The sequence below is a fragment of the Pundamilia nyererei genome, unplaced genomic scaffold (genome assembly GCF_000239375.1).
Source record: "Pundamilia nyererei isolate P.nyererei 1_Seehausen unplaced genomic scaffold, PunNye1.0 scaffold00130, whole genome shotgun sequence".
In the NCBI taxonomy this organism is placed as follows: domain Eukaryota; kingdom Metazoa; phylum Chordata; class Actinopteri; order Cichliformes; family Cichlidae; genus Pundamilia; species Pundamilia nyererei.
The window spans coordinates 1,794,046-1,812,125 of NW_005187531.1; the positions used below are offsets into that span (position 1 = coordinate 1,794,046).

The 18,080-nt window shown below is 41.7% G+C and overlaps 2 protein-coding genes across 4 annotated transcripts in view; one reads left to right on the forward strand and one right to left on the reverse strand.

Moving 5' to 3' along the window:
* The first annotated feature begins 1,664 nt into the window (after window positions 1–1,664).
* Window positions 1,665–11,459, forward strand: cep83 (centrosomal protein 83). 3 transcript variants are annotated; one of them, XM_005743361.1, is made up of 16 exons: window positions 1,665–1,799; window positions 2,744–2,950; window positions 3,134–3,284; window positions 3,460–3,552; window positions 4,053–4,184; window positions 4,289–4,540; window positions 4,653–4,784; window positions 5,456–5,570; window positions 5,813–5,957; window positions 6,922–7,071; window positions 7,359–7,434; window positions 7,560–7,717; window positions 8,161–8,290; window positions 9,581–9,684; window positions 10,155–10,344; window positions 11,001–11,459. In XM_005743361.1, the coding sequence occupies exons 2-16, from the start codon at window positions 2,751–2,753 to the stop codon at window positions 11,133–11,135; spliced, it is 2,163 nt and encodes a 720-aa protein (XP_005743418.1). In that variant the 5' UTR covers window positions 1,665–1,799; window positions 2,744–2,750; the 3' UTR covers window positions 11,136–11,459. The 3 variants fall into 3 exon arrangements, with proteins under 3 accessions (XP_005743418.1, XP_005743420.1, XP_005743419.1); XM_005743363.1 differs by lacking the exon at window positions 1,665–1,799 and adding an exon at window positions 1,804–1,851; XM_005743362.1 differs by lacking the exon at window positions 1,665–1,799 and adding an exon at window positions 1,912–2,001.
* Window positions 11,212–18,080, reverse strand: part of plxnc1 (plexin C1) — a 33,771-nt gene continuing 26,902 nt past the window's right edge. The window contains exons 24-31 of the mRNA XM_005743360.1: window positions 17,595–17,670; window positions 17,367–17,401; window positions 17,144–17,239; window positions 13,697–13,860; window positions 13,466–13,613; window positions 13,173–13,313; window positions 13,017–13,091; window positions 11,212–11,760 (exon numbers count right to left, since the gene is read on the reverse strand). Coding sequence (XP_005743417.1) covers window positions 11,656–11,760; window positions 13,017–13,091; window positions 13,173–13,313; window positions 13,466–13,613; window positions 13,697–13,860; window positions 17,144–17,239; window positions 17,367–17,401; window positions 17,595–17,670 — 840 coding nt within the window. The 3' untranslated portion in view covers window positions 11,212–11,655. The remainder of the gene's footprint in view (window positions 11,761–13,016; window positions 13,092–13,172; window positions 13,314–13,465; window positions 13,614–13,696; window positions 13,861–17,143; window positions 17,240–17,366; window positions 17,402–17,594; window positions 17,671–18,080) is intronic.

Genomic DNA, 18,080 nt, shown 5'->3' on the forward strand with positions numbered 1-18,080 from the left:
ACCTGGCTTTATTCCAGTGGGATTCAAATTACCCAATTTACCTTAAATATGATAATGTTTTGGAGTGTTTTTGAAAGAAAAGAAAGCTAATTATGTTGTTAATGTGTTATTAATCTTGTACAAGCAATTTATAGATAAATGTCGTTTTTTTAAGACCAAACCAACATAGGCTTACTGGAAAAACTACTTAAACCTGTTGGTTGAATCTTTGACCTTAGTTAGAAAGAAAAAGGCTGCTTTTTTTGTTTCCTTTGTGGAAGATTTTGATTTAGAGAGTTAATAATCTGTTAAATTATGTGACCCCATCTTTATATTATCTTTTTCCTATGCATGAAAGTTGCTAATATGTAAGGAATGGTTATTCTCTGAATGTGTGCATTTTGTTTGTATGTTAATATTACTAATAAAAACAACAACAACAACAACAAAACAAAACAAACGTGTGTTAAATTTGAAAAAACAAAAACAAAAAAACGACTCAACTACACAATCCTTGGTTACGGTCGCATAAAGGGGAAGGTAGTGGAGAAAGGTGGTCTCGAACCCCGGAATACCGGTTGATAGCCCTTCGACCTAAGTGCTATGCCACTGCCACCCCACAACAACCGCGGAGCAGTCCTTTACTTAAAGTCCGCAGAGAGAGGCGTGGAGAAGGGCGGAAATAAGCAACAACGATGAGGACGTGACGCCTTGAAATTCGAGTTTTTCTCTGAAAGGGTCAGGGATAAAGATTTAGACAAAGACGCTGAAGGATCCGAGCAATGCTGTTTGTTGGAAGAACTGAAGTATCACCCACTGTACCGGGGAAGGCTGAAATCCATTTTCCAGCCATTTTGTCCCTGATTTTGGAGTCAGATATACAGTTTTCGCAACGGCAGACGTGCGTGTGAAATCAGACAAGTTTATTTAGTTGATCTTTTAAAATATAAGTACAACAGCGCGTCGCAGTGATTGACCGCGCCCAGATTGACCGAAGGATTTTGAAGCCACTTAGAAAGTACAATAAATGTTCACTGCCAATACAGACATAAAACCACTCAATAAAACATACAAATGAAAATTAAAATAATTTACTATTAAACGATTTGGGAACTAGACTTAAAAAACTATGCCGCAAACAGAGCTAAATAAATAGTTGTCATTATATACATTTGGCAATATAGGGAAAAAAGCACACAAAAGGTAGATGTTTTTCAATAATTAAATAATGAAAGTTTATTAATATATTTGCAACTATTTATAACTGTTTACAACAAAAAGCGAGTGTTTCTTCTGATCTCTTGCTAGTTTCTCGTCCTGTTCCTTTGTCTGCTGGACTGGAAAAGAACGCTTGTTTCAAAGCTTTTGCACTAAACTGTAACAAATGCTTAAACAAGGACGCAACAAGCCATCACTGTGAAGTAACATAATGAACTCATAATGAACCTGAAGCTGCTGGTTTCTGCTGACGAGTTGTATCCCGTCTGCTTCTCCTTTATCACCAGCTTTGTTTCTAAATATAAAATTAAAATACAAATATATATTGGTGCCTCAGAATGTATATAAAAGACGGATACATTAAAAGGCAGAGATTTCCGATGCTATGTTTAATATGTTTGCTTATGTCGGTAAATAGACGGTAGGGAACATGATTAATGATAATTCCTTTAGAAAGAAGTGTCGCGCAAGTTGGACTCAATCTCGCGAGAAATACGTTGGAAAACACTACCCATGACCCCACAGTTTGTAGTTTACAGATTAGCCAGCTAGCAAAACAAATAGCTAATAAGGAAGTAAGAAAAAAGTCTCAAACTCGGGAGGTAAGTGCTGTTCGGCAACCACCTTCTCACATCTGGTGAAAATACTGTAACGGTACTTTATGGGTTTCTATTCCGTCGCTAGAACTACAAATGTGCAAGAACGTCTACTTAATATTACCCATGTTAATAAGTTAGAGCTAGCATTGTCCATTGGTACATGGCCAACCAACGATAGCTTGTAGACAACAGCTTAAAGAACCGCGTAAGATTGATTTCAGTGACGCCTGTTTTCGTTAGAAATGTAGCTAGAATGCCAGTGTTAATCATGGGCAGTGAAGCACAGTATTTTCCACAGAAGAGAAAAAGAAAACGGCGGAAGTAGTGAGTGTCCGATAACGGACCCACTGGAGCGGCTAGGCGGCTAGTTAGCATGTTTTGCGGCGCGATATTTAAAATAAACGGTGGACAATGTCAGGGGGACATGTTTTGAAATATAATTCAATAATAGAATTTGTAATATTAGCTGTAGCTGTTTTGTACAGAGCTAATTTCGAAGACCTTTCACCAACTACCAGAGTTCATGGTTCTGCTATTTTCATTTCTTTAATTTCTGACCAACTGGCAATAGTCTGAAATTATTTTAGGATTAGTCGGGGTGCTTGAGGCTGAAGTGATGTAGCAGTGGCAATCACGGCCCCTGGTATCCGCAGCAGAGCCAGCAGCCAGCTAATCACTTGAGACAGATGCAGAGCTTTCAATGCTAAGAGGCTGTGATTTTAATAAGTAGCTGGGGAGGTTCTTCTTAAAGCCACCATGGTTACTAACTGACAACAAAGCCACCAAGTCATCTCTGGCTTTACTACACTGCAGGCAGTTTTATTACCATTACAAAGGAAGAGATTTTTTGAAAACCTCTGTTCCTTTGCTTGGTTTACCCAACCTTTTTAAAAATGTATTTATTTATTAAATTTTTGTCTCTTCTTGCTTTGGGATCTTTCCTGTAGAGGTGAGATGACCTCCTCCGCCCTTGGTCAGTCGGCTCCTCATCTGCCAAACTTGGAACCGGGGATGGGGAAGCCCGCAGCCATGCTGGGGTTGTCAACTGGATTGGGGGGAGCAGAGATGGAGCTGCAGAAGATGCTGATCGACGAGAGGATGAAGAGTGAGAACCACAGGAAAAATTACCAGACATTAAAGGCGGAACATACCAGGTGAAAACAAATTTTATTTGATACTTAATGACACTATATGTCTCTGTAGGGATCACTTGGAAACAAAAATGCTATCTTCTTACCAACACTGCTAAAAATGGGGAAACTTTAGAGAGGACAGAAGATTGTAATAAATGTGTCAGGGGCAAATTTTGGTTATTCTCTTCTTTGTCCGTTGTGCAGCCTGCAGGATGAGTACACACGGGCACAGACTGAGCTGAAGCGCCTGCTGAGTGACAAACAGTCTGAGCAGGAGAAACTGCAACTGCTGTTGGCCGAGCTGCGTGGAGAGCTGCTGGACAAAGCCAGGGAGCTGGAAGAGCTTCGTCTGCAGGTACACCACCCCCAAGATCAGGGGAAGTCTTAGATAGTGAAGATTAACGTTCTTGCTTTTGTTCCCTGTAAGATTTGCACATTCCTAAATATTAAAGACACCCAAATAAAGTGACATTTATTTCTCATCGTAATCTTTCTGGATGAAAACGTGTGTGTGCTTATGTGTTTAAAAGGTGATGACCCCTCAGCGGCTGGAGTTGCTCAGAGCTCAGGTGCAGCAGGAGATGGAGGCTCCAGTCAGAGACCGATTCAACAAGCTGGAGGAGGTCAGGCACTCTGATTAGTTTTTTGCAAATGAAAGAGAAACAACTTTGCAAAATCCCCAGATGTTCAGAAGAGAAAACAAGAAAGGCATAAAAATATATTTATTTTATAGCTTGAAAAATGTCATTCAAAGGTCTGAGCTGCCATTATTATAATTAATATATCTGTTAAGGCACTCAAAAGCGTCACGTTAGTAAAAAACGAATAAATGATCCAAGCTAAACTGAAAGTAACAGCCATTTCATTTCCAGTCCAGCATCTGCAATAAAGTCATAATCATACACTGGTGTTGGAAATATATACAGCATGCATGAAGCAAGACATTAAAACTGCACAAGGCAGTATGTCTCTGCTTGTAGTCCATATTCAGGATGTTGTAGTTTAACAACAGCATCCAGTGTTGCTTTAAGCGCATATAAAGTCCATAGCAACAAGAGTTTTAAAGGTCCTTTAAAGCCCTAGTAAAGGAAAGAGCAGCTAATTTCCATGTTCTTTTTTCTAGGAGACGGAGAAGTACAGGTCTGAGTACAACAAGCTGCGGTATGAGTACACATTTCTCAAGTCCCAGTTTGACCATCAGAGAGAGGAACACGCTCGTGTGCTGGAGGAAAGGAAGATCCGCTATGAGGCGGAGGTGGGCTGGTTTGTGTGCAGTGAGCGGTGGCATGATTTAAATTTGTTGTGACTCACCCACGTCTAAATAAATAAGTTCTTAAACTTGTATTATTGTACTATCAGGTCTCCCGTCTGGAGAAGGACAGAGAGGAACTGGTGGCTCAGTATCAAGGTTCAGATGCGCTGCGTGATGGGAAACGAGTAGAGGCCCTTCTGAGAGAGAAAGCTCAGCTCCACCTACGGCTGAAGGGGTTGGAGGCAGAGGTGGCCGAGCTTAGAGCCCAGAAGGAAAATTCGGGTCAGCAGGCTGAGAATGTCCAGCGCATCCAGATCAGACAGCTGACAGAGTCTCAGGCTGCACTGAAGTCACTGGAGGTGGCTCATTTCATGTCATTATAATAAACATAGCTGCAGAGTGATCAGATTTCCTTTTTTGGGAGTATTTGTGTTCATCATAACTGATGGATCTGATTGGTTGATGTGACAGGCGGAGCGCCAGTCGTTGCGTCTGCAGCTGGAGCGCATGGAGAGCGAGCTTCACCAGTGCCATGAGCAGAACAGCCAGCTCACCGGGAGACTGCACAAAGCTGAGAGAGAGGTCAGCTCTCTCACCTCTCAGGTACACTGTTCTTTGATCTCTGACCCTGAACTCTGACAATGGACAGTGTTGGGGAGCAACAGAATACATGTAGCGCCGTTACGTATTTAAAATACAAAATATGAGTAACTGTATCCCGTTACAATTACTTTATTACTGTTTAAAGGGGTGGTATTCAGAATACAGTTACTTTATTTAAAAAAAATGGATTACATGGTGGTCTTTTCCTGTTTTATATATAAGGCTATGCCCTCTCTATTTTTGGTAATTTCACGCCGGTGGAAACCCAAACAAAACACGCATTAAGAGGCTCTAATGTCTGTGTCTCAATCTCGCGGCCCATGTCACCCCTACTTACGGCCCGCATAATGACCTGAAGAAATATTTTAAAAAATTATTCGAAAAATTATTTAATTTGAAGGCAATAGGCAGAGTGTTACAGGCATAGCCCTAAAGAATGTAGCCTCATGGGCAGTGTAGTCCGTGCTGCAGGGAGAAAAAGGAGACTCGAAAAGTACGAGTTGTCACCGAGCAAAAACGGGAGCTGGAAGCATGTAAATATAATAAAAACCACTGCAGCCAAAAAGAGTGCCTGATGAGCCCAGTTGTAATATCTCGCTATTTACATTTGTGTTAAGAAGTTTTTTTGGGGGGAAAATAAAGGGCTATCTGACATGTTTTTTGTGCATCAGATTGAAAGCCTGAGGCATTCGCATAAGCTGGAAATAGCCAGCGTCAAACTGGAGTGTTCACGTTCTAAAGGGGAGGTGGAGAGAGAGAGAGACACCCTGCAGGGACAGATTGATGGTATGGGTCTCTTCTCTTTTCACATTCATCCAGCTCTCTCACGTAAAAGAGCATGCCAGAAATATGCAAGAAAACTGTCTTCATACCCCACTTTAACCTGACTTTGTATTGTAAATGTCTGAAAACCATATGGATAGTTTCTTTTTCCTGAGATAAAGAAGAGCTCTGATGGAAAATAAATCTACTCATTCTCTAAGACTGGAATGCCTTTATCACCCTCAAACCCAGTAACTCTGTCTCAGGTGTGCAGGCAGACGTGGAGGTGCTAAATGCAGCGGTTGAACGACACAAGGAAGTCCTGGTGGAAAAGGAGAGGGAGATGGTCAGAAGGGTGCAGTCTGCTCGAGAGGAAGAGTTCCGTAAGATGGCAGCCCTGCATGAGGAAAAGTGAGAGTCGCCTTCATATGTCCGATGTGTGATTTGGATGTATTCTTGCAGTTTGAAACCACCTGTTAACAATGTTACACCATCAGTTATTGAAGCTTCCTTGTTTGTTGATCTCTGTGCACGAGAAAATGCTAACTTCCTGTTTTAAGGCCGGATGTAGGGTTGTACATTTCCGGTAGCTTTATTTTGCGGTCAATTGCTACTGGGAAGATGGACTCCAAAATCATGTCCAAAACACGAAAACGGAAAGATTACGTTAAGCTACAAAGAGCAGAAGGTGGGAACACTCACCATTGCTGTGTCATAAAAAAAAATCAAATGATCAATTTTGATGTTTGAAGAGCGTAGATTGATTGGTTGTTTACATCACTCAACACAAGCAGAACTGCATTACAAAATCAGAAGACACATTGTTCACATACAGAAGCACATCTCTGTGTAGTGACAGTTCTTATGATTTAAACAAGCAAATGCTCAGCATTCAAACTCTACAGGTGAACAATAGTCAAAGGTTTCCCCCGTTATGTGTATATATCAGCTAGTCAAGTACAGACCTACACACCATGTCAACAAACCGTGAAAAAAAGCCACAGAAAAAAATAAATGAATGATTGCTGCTTAACAAAGGTTATGTTGTGACTTACCTTCAAAATTACAAGTAAACAAATACTGAGAAATATAACCTTTTAATCTTTTCTCTCTTTTCCTCTGAGGCGCGGGGGGAAAATATCGACAAGTCGATGTACATCACCTACAGATATATTCAGTAAATGCCCAAGACATGTTGTGAAATGTAAATCGCCGCTTGATTCATCCATTTGGTTGACTTGTTTTGGAAAACCAAACAAGGAGCGAATATCACACTGGAAACAAGGCGCTATACAGGAGTTTCCCCAACGAAAGTAGCATATGCTAAGGTGCACAGAGTCTATCTCACCCCTTTTCTTCAATTTGATGTTGCTAGGTTAGAGTTGGAGAACCGTCTTGCAGCACTAGAACAGCAGAGGGCGCTACATGATGCCTCAGATCAAGCCCAGAAGGAGGAGTGGGAGGAGCGACTCCGCAGCACCCAGCAGGGTGAAGAGACAGCACGCAGAGAGCTGCAAAACCTGAGGTCAGGTTTGTGCTGCAAGACAACCACAGTTACATTAGTAAGAGGGCAAAACTGGGGCATGAGGAGTAGCTGTATGATATCTGAAACTTGCATAAAAGTAGAACTGGGGTTGTGACATGTTGAACTTTCTATGATTGATCTTGATTTTCTTTTTATCATCTTTCACTTTCTATTCCTATTTTGTGGTCAGCTACTAAAATATGTGTCAGGCGTAGAACCTGGAGACTTTTTTCTTGCTTTTTTTAAATGTTGTTTTTGTCTGATACCTTTTTTATTTTATCTCATAGGACTAAGGTACAGCAGCAGAGCTCACAGCTTGAGGAGCTGGAGAGGCAGAAAGCAGAAATTGCTGATCTGCATCAAGTAAGACACAACCAACCAACCAACCATAAAGTCTTATTTGGACACTAAACAAACAAAAAAAACCAAAACAAACAGTGGTAGTTTTTATGCCTGCAGTAATAATTACTGTTTGTTTGACACAACAGCAAAACCAGGAACTTGGTGTGCAGATGGAGGCGCTGTCTCACTCTGAAAGTGACATGATGGAGACGAACCGACGACTGAGAGAAACACTGGACAGAGTGAGGGAGGAGCTGAGGACAGCCCGGGCACAGGCAGAGAGGAGCCAGCACGAGGCAGAGAGGTACACCCGCACAGTTGCCCAGTCTAACACAGGGATGTCAAGCTCATTTTACATGGTAGGCCACATATAGCCCACTTTGAAGAGGACCGACCAGTGAAACACCCTGTTCTGTCAGTGTAAAGAATTCTTTACTACACATTTGATCCCTGAGGTAGTTTGTTATAATGTATGCAACAATACATTTCAGTTTTTCTACACGATAAAGAAAAGTCTTACAGTGTGACTATCTGCTCTCAAATTGTAAGAAAGAACTAAGACGACTAATGGGAGTCTTTGGCGGGCTTAGTGTGGCTCCCAGACCTTATGTTTGACAACCCTTGTTTAACATGTACTCACTCTCATATGGCACTTTTCAAGTCTGAGTGACCACTCAAAACATTTTAACATGAATTTAGTGGCTTTTTGCTCCTTTCACATCCTCTTTCTGTCTGTTCCTTCCGCAGGTTGGTGGAGGAGCGTCGTATCGAGTGGTTGGAGGAGAAGCACAAGCTGCAGGAGCGAGAGGCTGAGCTGCAGCAGAAATATTCTCAGGTCAAAGACAAACTGCAGAGGGCAGCGGTGGCTCAAAAGAAGGTACTGCTTCTTCATTCCCTGCCTTTTACGGCACACCCTGGCAAAAACAGTAAAATCACCACATGTGGATTATAATCATTCAAGCTTTTTCCTAATCTTGAGACTGACAACACATCACAGATATGACACATTTTTTTTGTTTATCAGCTGAAAATTCTGGCTTTATAAATTATTCAAAAAGTTAAAAAAAAAATTAATTTATGCTCCATTTTTTTCCCCCTATCAAGTGAAGCACAAATTGATGTAATTGTCCTTTAATTTTCAGTACTAAAACTGAATAAGCAACACAGTCTACAGTTAACAGAGTTTGCAGTTTTTAACAGGCTTCTGCACCTGGCTGTGTTAAAGGAAGCACGGGCCGAGCTACAAAACTGTCTGTCGTAACATGAAAAATGCTCATATAGTTCCTGCAAGAAGGTAATCGGTTGGCTGTTCAGTCTGCTGTGTCTGAAATTTCGAGCATGTGTCAGCAAAACTATAAGGAAGGAAAACTTTTAGTTAACTGGTAGATGTCAAAGCATCAGAACAGAAAAGTGAAAGAAGTGTGCCTTTTGGAAACAGAAAATATGCAACAAAAGAAGTGAAAAACAAATGTGAAAAAAAGGGAATTGATGTTTGTGACAGAACTGATTAAAAAAGAAAAAAAGCTGAATTACGTGATGTAATTCATGGATGACTGGACGAAAGCAGTGAATCTGTGTTAGCCAAGGAGGTGAGGCTGATGAAACTGTTTTTCCCCCCAGTGTTATTCAGATGAAACTTGTAAACCACATTTCCCCACTCATGTGCTATATAAGTAACCATTACCTCAGCAGTAAATGTACTGCTGAGGGTTTTTGTCATTTAACAGATAGGAAGTAGGTTTGCTGCACAAGTTGTATTGATGCATGAACAGTTGTAAAGCTTCTGTTGATGCAGGCAGACCAACTTAATCCAATAGAAAAAATATGCCTGAAATTAGGAAAGAAAAAAAAATCATTATTCCATTTTTTTGTATCTGTGTTCTTTAAAACAAAAGGAAAAACACAAAAATCTGTCATTAATGCACATGCAACCCCTGGTGATTTCCAGGGGTTGCATGTGCATAGGTCCATATGCTTTTAACTGTTTTTTTGTTTTTTTCAGACATTTCTTTGTGCTGTTTTTCAGTCATAAATAAACATTTTTAACACGCATGTTCACAAGAAGACTTGAGGACCTTTTAATGTTTGTTTGCACTTTAACATTGTTAGGAGTTTTAACAGAGAAAGCAGCTAATCTGTCTGTGTCTGTGTGTCTTTGTGTGTTTAGAGAAAAACGCTGACAGAGAACAAAGAGAAGAAACTGCAGGATAAAATCCAGTTGCTGGAGGCCAAGATTGAGGAGCTGGAACTGGAAGCTGCTGCAGTTAAAAAGTAATTGTGATCGCCTTTTTTAAAAACTGTGCAGCCTGGAGAGTGTAACTCGGGTTGCTTTGTTTTTATTTTTGACAAGATGATTTCTGTAACAGTGGCCCTATTAGATTGGAGGAGCAGTTTTCAATAAAACTACAAACACAAAAAGCCAGTGTATAACACCAGAGGAGTCACTTGACAACTTAGCTTTTAGCCAAAACCGCATTTGCTCAGTTCGCCAGCAATGCATCTGCCGAGTTTGAAGTCGGATGGCTCAGTGTTTGCCAATTTGGAGAAGAACACGGAATCATTTCAGATTTCTTATTAGTGCAAGATGATGTGTTCAAATCAACTTTTGAGACACCGCACTCTACTGTTTCATTAGGAAATGGCTCACAATATGGATTTTTTTACTTTTTGGCCTTGAATGATGAAGCCACACTGACTTTACGGGGGCTCGATGTCAGTATGCTCTTTTCTCTCGTGTGCAGGCGTTCATTGTTCTCACAGGAGCAAGCTCAAGTGAACAAACGGCTGAAGGAGCTGCAGAGGCGTCACAATGAGTTTCGGCGCCTCCTGCTTGGCGGTCAGGGCCCCTTCAGTGCAGGCCCTGCGTTCCTGACCTCTTCACAGGCCCCCTTCGTCTTCCTCGGGTCTGAGGGACAGTTTGGTAACAACCCAGTAAGTGTCTTGGACACTTCATCTCTTTGGTTAGATTGCTTTTTTTGCTTGAATGATTCAAAGCTCAGTATTAAACGGCTTAACCAACATTTCTTTGAAAGTTTGAAAGAGCTTCAGAAAGCCTGTGGAACTGTTGCTGTGGCTTCAGACTGTTGCCCAGTACTACGGATTATTATAATGGCCTGTTTATCCGCTCTTTCTGAGGCAGCTGTGGCTCGTTAGGTTGTCTGTGTCCACTATAGGTATATAAGGGTTGATGAACATATATGTGATTGGATGAAAAGTGCAATGAGTGGTCAGAGTAGTAAAGCACTATGTCAATTTACACTGACAGGCCATAGAGAGTGCACTGGCAGGCTACTAACACATTGTGATGAGAACGCTCATATTACCTCGACTTTATGCTTTTCTGGCTCATGGTGGATTTTAGGATTCACTTTAAAACTGCAGACAGAGCACCTAATGAAGAGTCTAGTGCTTGTTCTCCTGAAACACACTGCTGCTTGCACTCTGCGATCACACAGGATCGGAATTGTTGGCGCTTCAGCTGTGTTCAGTTGACTCTATGTTGCAGAGTTCATTTAGCAGTCTCTATAATGTTATAACTTCTCCTTGCATCTCTTTCTTTGCCTCCCCGCATCCTTTTCTCCTCTCAGGAGGATCATGGTTCTCAATTCTCTCTGTTGCGTCAGAGGCTGGAGAATCTGGAAAGTGCCCAGCAGCAGCAGTTGGAGGAACTGGGCTCTCTGGTACAAAGAGATCGGAGCACCACACCCCAGCCTGAACTCTGACACTGTTTCTACTTCCCATGGGGCTTCAAGTACGAGCACAGTTTGAGATGACATCCTGCTTTCAAATCAAGCGGACTGTGTTTGTATAAAAATAAAACATTTATTGGAAGAATTCCACATTTTATATGTCTAAAATGTGATACCATGGCACTTTTTCAAATGATATCCTCAGGGCTGGATTTTGTAATAAGAAACTTGTTTACATTTGTTATAAAGCCATTGTGTTGGGGGAAAAAATACAGAGGAGTCATACAGATGACACTACGGACTACGTTGCACAATGATGATACAGACTTGAACTGTATTAAAATATTTGTACATTAACCTTGTGCCTGACATGTCTTTGGCTGGAATCATTGTGCATTTGGGTTCATGACTTTTAACAACAATTACTCCGCTGGTGAAGAAAGTGAAAGTCCATCAGATACAAAAAGCTTTCGGTAAACGAAACATCCTCTGTGAGGTTCACTCCCTTGCTTGATATTCACAGCTTATTCCTATTAGAGAAAAGACAGATGGTTCAACTCCAGGAGCAGCTTTTCAGTCCATCAAATGATTGCTTTACATGTTGTAGCTGCTCCTTCAGCTCAGCAGGGACTCCGTTCTCGTCCAGTTTCTGCTTGATCTGTAAAAAAGCCAGACGAAAGGGGACAAAGACACCTTAGAAAATGCAGTGTTTAAAGTGTCATTTAAACCTCAGTATAAAAAGCTGGTGTACAAAAAACTTGTCATAATAAGCCTTTAACTATAAAATATTTCAGGGCACAAAATTAGGAACAATTTAGCTTGTTAGTCCCGTGCCTCTGGAATGTTTTTTCAAGAAGGCTTTGAGGTCTCTTAAAATGGCCTGAAGCTTTAACAGTAAACAAAATCTGTTTTTAAAAAGTGCTGCTCTGCACCCGAGAACAGGAAATAACCCGATAAAGTCAGGCCTGAACACATTTCCTCTGCAGGTGCAGCCTCGTGTGTCACAAGGTTTCACAAGTGAAGTCACCAATGTCAACATCTTAGTCCAAGGGAAAGCAAATAAGATGTGAGTTATGGAGGACCGGTTCAGTTATTTCTAACATTTTGCAGTGATCAGAGTATTTTGATAACATATTGCCATTTATCCCCCCGCCCCCCCCTTTTTTAAATTTTATTTTTTAATTTAAGCCGTGACCAATTTTTGTTGTAACCACTGTTTTCTGTAGTGTGACCCTAGCCTTAGTGGGAACTGTGCTCCCATCTAGCTCTGTGCAGTTTGATTGACATTTGCCAGAGAACACCAGAACGGCCACTGGTTCCCCTCTGACTGATGGGGCAAATGGCAAACCTACGCTGTGAAGCTACCAATAGTGACACAAGCAAAAAGCAGAACTAGAGAAAAATCAGTCAGGAGGGATAAGAAGAGAGAAACGGTCAGAGGCCACCACCTAGAAAACTCTTCCTTTTTAGCGGTCGGGTTGCATCACAAGTACACCTCACTTTCATTTACACGAAAGCTGGTAAAATAGATATACAGTTGTTTATATCGCTGGAGTTTAACTGGGTTATATAGTGATAACCGAGTGTTCCCTTCATTTTTCTGACCAATGAATATCATAATCTCCTCTCCTCCTTCTATTCTTTATAAATGTGAGAAGAGTTTGGGTTTTCTCATCTGTCTGTATGTAATCACTACACCGGATTTGTTGACTCCGGTCTAGTGATTTGTATCCACCGAGCACTCATCTGGGTTGTGTTTCCTCGAAATTAAGTGTGGTTCATGTCTGTTGTTTTCTTTTTGAAGGACATAGACTTCTCAACCAAGGCCAAACTGAAATGTGTTACTCTTAATCTGTTCACCTCATAAAACTGGCAGTTGAAGCTGTTTTAGAGATGGAAAAGAAAAGAACTGACCTCTGTGAAGTATCGCTCTATGAATTTGTAGAGTTCTTTGAGCGCTGCTGCTTCATTGAATTCATTTTCGTGTTTCTGAAAAGAAAACAGCTTTTAGTTCACTGCTGGGATTTCCAAAACCCTTGATTTTCCTGCATCAGCGCTAAATGGATTCACCTTTGACTCTTCGTGCAGGAAATCCTTGAATTCTGCGGGCGTGACTGGTGACTGGTCTCTTATCTGTTTGTAGTACATCTTCACTTCCTGTTTAAACTTGGGAATGTCTTTGGCATAGAGGAGCTTGTTGGTAGGCGCGTACTGAAATGGAGCAAAAATCAAGCATTATATGTGGCAAGATGCAAAACTCAAATAATAAACTGCAGATGTGTGACTGCTTTCTCCATAACGAAATGAAACCCACCCTTTTGTTTAGCAATAGTAATTAGGGATAAGATCGGTGCTGTACTTACCTTCCCCAGCTGCATCTCACTCAGAGAAAAGGAGTCCATGAAGGCCTGAGCAATGACGGACAGGCAGCCGTCCATATGTGGCGTCTTCTCCATGTCAAAAAGAAACTGAGGGTTTTTCAGAATGTTGATCCAGAAGCGCAGCGGCAAACTGGTGATAAGGACATGAGAACATGAAACATCTTAAGACATTTGCTTATGGCCAGTGCTCTTTGATGTTTATATTTTGTGTACCTGTTGGTCTTCCAGATGTGCAGGACATCTGGGTCAGTGATCTTCATGTTTTCCGCCTGAGTGTCCAAGAAGTCAAAGAAGTACTTGACAGCGAACGGAGATCTGCTGAGTGTCAGGCCCCAGATGGACCTGAAGAGTTTCTCCACAAATGAATGCACTGCCACCTAAGAGAGAGAATGTAGTGTCATTCTCAGCTTCTTCACAAGCAGCATGCAATGAGCTGGTTTCTGTTCATTCATCTCAGTTAGTTTTACTACATTTTAAGATAGAAAACCAATTTGATAAAGTTCCTCCTAGAGTCAGGAGACCTGTGTCCGAGGGTATAATGACAAGAAGAGGCGATTCTGCTCTCTGTTAGAAAGACTGCATATTTACTATGAGGTGACAGGTATTTGGCTGCAGCCAGTAATCAACCCGCTGAACACATTTTAAAATCATATCATTCAGGTCTTATCTGGGAATTTTCAGAGAGAGTAAATAACCTTTATCAGTATTAATCTCGGTTTTTTTTGTTGTTTTTTATTTTTTGTTTTTTGGGGTATGGTTCCCAAATACACTGCTTGCAAAAAAGATCAAAGGTACACTTTTTAAAACAGTGTACTCTCTGACCACTGGCATGTCCCCCATTTCATCTTTCCTAGTTATTTCACTAGTTTTGGCTAGTGTCACTGTTACTACTGGCACCATGAAGCGATACCTGGACCCTACAGAGGTTGCACAGGTAGTCCAGCTCCTCCAGGATGGAACATCAATACGTGCCATTGCCTGAAAGTTTGCAGTGTCTCCCAGCTCCCAGCACAGTTTCAAGAAAGTAGAGGAGATTACTTTTTCTTTTGTTTTTTTTGTTTTTGCCTGTCCCGTTTGGCTCTTTTGCTTTCAGAATTATTGTCTAAAGGCGAAGAAAGATGCCCAACGGATTTACTTTACCAAATAGACCATCCCAGCCTTACCGTAATGGTCTATTTGATATACCTTTTATTGTTTATTTTGTTTTATTTTCACTTGCTAAATATGGGACAGATTTGACTGGGGAAAAGAAAGGGGAGAAAGAAAGAGGGAAAGAAAAACTGCAGGGAAGAGGGACGGGCATAAAGGGCAAAAAACAAAAACCAACAAAATAAGCAGACAAAAAATACAAATATCAATCATCTGGATCACCTGTTAAAAAAGAAAAAAGAGAAAACAAGCAGAAGAAAAAAAAGAGCAACATAATAAACAACATCACGATGATATATGGGAATATAACAGTAAGTACTAAATATTAAACATTATTGTGCAGCACGTAATATTGACAGCGCACAGTGTGCTTTGAGGTAGGAGCCAAAAAGGGTGTAGTTTGTGTGTGTGAGCACCCATGTGTACACCTGTGAGCATGGACGCGCTTGTTTTTTTAAAAGGTACCTTCATGTAATGATCTGCTAGAGGGTGTGGGGGGGCCACAGCCCCGTCCTCCAGGGCATGAAGCAGGAGATCAAAACTCCAGACATCCAGAGGCCCTCAGAACACAAGAGACCAAGGAAGACCAACAGAGGGGCAGCCGCACCACAGTCCCAGAAAGAGCTGAGGAGAGTCCCAGATGAGGGGTCACTCAGCAGCCGCGGAGCAGAAGCCAGGGGGGGTGCAGTGACGTGCCCGTGAGCTCCGCCAGCAGCCAGCTGTGCCAGAGTGACCGAGCCCCAGGCTGAGAGGCTGAGGGAACCCCACCCCCGAAGTGGCCCGAGCGAGCCCCAGGCTCCAGGCCCCGACAAGCAGCCACCAAGGAGTGAGCCGGTGTGTACCTGGGTGCCCATCCCCATCCCCAGACACAAAGAACCACCAACGCACCGATGTCTGAGGGCGTCTGCCAATGGCAGGGGAAGTGGTGGGGGAGATAGACCTCCATACCTTGGAGGGCCTGAGATGTCCCTAGAGAGGTGGCATCTGATACCCAACCTGACATATAGACACAGACTTACAGGCATCCATTCCCACCCTCATGCTCTCATATGCAATTACTCAACACTCACCCAACGTGGAGACAGACACAAAGAGACACTATACACACAATCACACTCCCCAAGCGTACTCTAAGCCCCAGGTCTAGCTAGAGGAGATTCCTGGAGACGGACAGTTACTCTAGGAGAGCTGGACAGGGCCATAGAAGGTTCTAATCAAACAGACTTCAGGGCCTAATATCCTCTAGTCGGCCCTGTGCTCACTACTCCTCACCCTAGTGCCCGAGTGCCATTTGCTAAAGAGTACCACCACTGGCACCCTGTGCTTTTCACAGATGAGAGCAGGTTCACTCTGAGCACATTTGACAGACATGAGAGAATCTGGAGAAACCGTGAAGAACGTTATGCTGCCTGTAACATTGTTCAGTATGACCAGTTTGGTTGTGGGTCATTGATGGCCTGGGGTGGTATTTCCATAAGGGACATGGAGACCTCTACAGGTTATCCAGCAGGACCCTGACTGCCATTAGGTACTGAGAAGAAATCCTTGGAGTCACTGTCAACCAATGCTGGTGAAGTGGGTCCTGGGTTCCTCCTGGTACAAGACAATGCCTGGCCTGTGGGGAGAGTATGTCGGTAGTTCCTAGAGCAGGGGTGTCCAACCCCAGGCCTCAAAGGCCAGTGTCATGCAGGTTTTAGATCTCACCCTGGGTCAGCACACCTGAATCAAATGATTAGTTCATTACCAGGCCTCTGGAGAACTTCAACACATGTTCAGAAGGTAATTTAGCCATTTAAATCAGCTGTGTTGAATCAAAGACACATCTAAAACCTGCAGGGATTTAGGCCTTTGAGTCCTGGAGTTGAACACCCCTGTCCTAGAGGAAGAAGGAATTGATACCATTGACTACCTCCCCATGCTCATTTGACCTAAACCCAATAGTTTACCACCAGGTTGCACCTCAGACCTCAGGAGATCCCACAGGACACCACTGATCATCTAATCAGGAGCATGTTGTCAGTCATGCATGTGGGGGCTGTGCAAACTACAGAGTACCATTTAAAGTTGCTCCAAGTAAATTCTGTGTTTGGGCTTTTGAACATCCAAATGAAAAGTCCACAAACATGACTGTCAGATCTCCCAGAAGAAATAAGTAGGTGAGAAAACAACCCTCCTTTGAAGAAAGGTTGTTTGTTTGTTTTTTTCAAGCTTTTTAAATGAGTTCTTCAAATCTGCACATCTCATGGTAGTTAGAGACTTTGGACGTTTGGTTTTGGCACAAGCAAGTTTTGCTAGTCTCCTGTTTAGTTTGTGTTTCATTTGTGTACCTTCTCTCATCAGAATCATTTTTCCTGACAGTTAAAAGGGAAGGTTACTAAAAGTAGCCAGGTTAACCATGTAACCATGTCTCACATGGTTATGAGTAACCTTGTGAGAGAGATTCTGGTATCAGTTCTGTATTAGTGGCTGTTTGTGTAAGCATACTGTAGCGCTGTAACTAGTTTCTCTTGCCTTGGTAGAGAGCAGCTTGGTGAGGTGTACTTCCTTTAGCTTTAACTTCTTCCTCTCTGGGTTCTTTGTTTGATCTTCATCTACATCAGGATCGATCTGGATGAAGACACCAGCCGACAGATTAGACAACATGTGTTCTATAATCTGAATCCAAGCATTAGTGATCCAAATTATTATTTTTTATGAATCAGTATTGCAAAAAATAACACAAGTTGTCTCTTACCAAATGGAAGTATTTTCCCGAGAAATTCTCGTCATCTAGATGAAAAAATATAAATATCAGAGAGCGATCAACAGCAATTATTTAGTCATTTTATTTAGTCATATATGTGTGTATATATATACATATATGACTAATACATACAAATTTTATGGATTTAATGAAATGCTCTTGTTTGAAATATGAAGACATATGTGGAATTCTTAGTTTGATGCATTCAGTATTTCTTACCTTTCACACTTCCTTGTGGGCTCAGAGGAGGATGAGTTTTCTTAGAGAGCACTTTGATTGTCCCGCCATCATTAGCCTACAGGAAGACAAACTGGTTCATTTTTATACAGTATTTTTTCTAAAATTTAAATGGAACAACTTCTATGGAATAAGAAGCCTTGCATTTTGTATATTTTGGGGTCTTTACCCCACAATATAAATGATCTTTACAAGATTGTTTTGCATTATATAAACAAAATGGAATTTCTAAAACTGCCCTGCAGAGGTCATAGAATCTGTGTTTAATGTGTTTTCAGTTTTTATTTTCTTCATTACCTGCGTGCAAAACCACAACCACCCACCAGATATCTGGGTCTGTACTGGTTGCTTGTTACCCCACACTTGAAAATTCTTTCTTTCTTTCTTTCTTTCTTTCTTTCTTTCTTTCTTTCTTTCTTTCTTTCTTTCTTTCTTTCTTTCTTTCTTTCTTTCTTTCTTTCTTTCTTT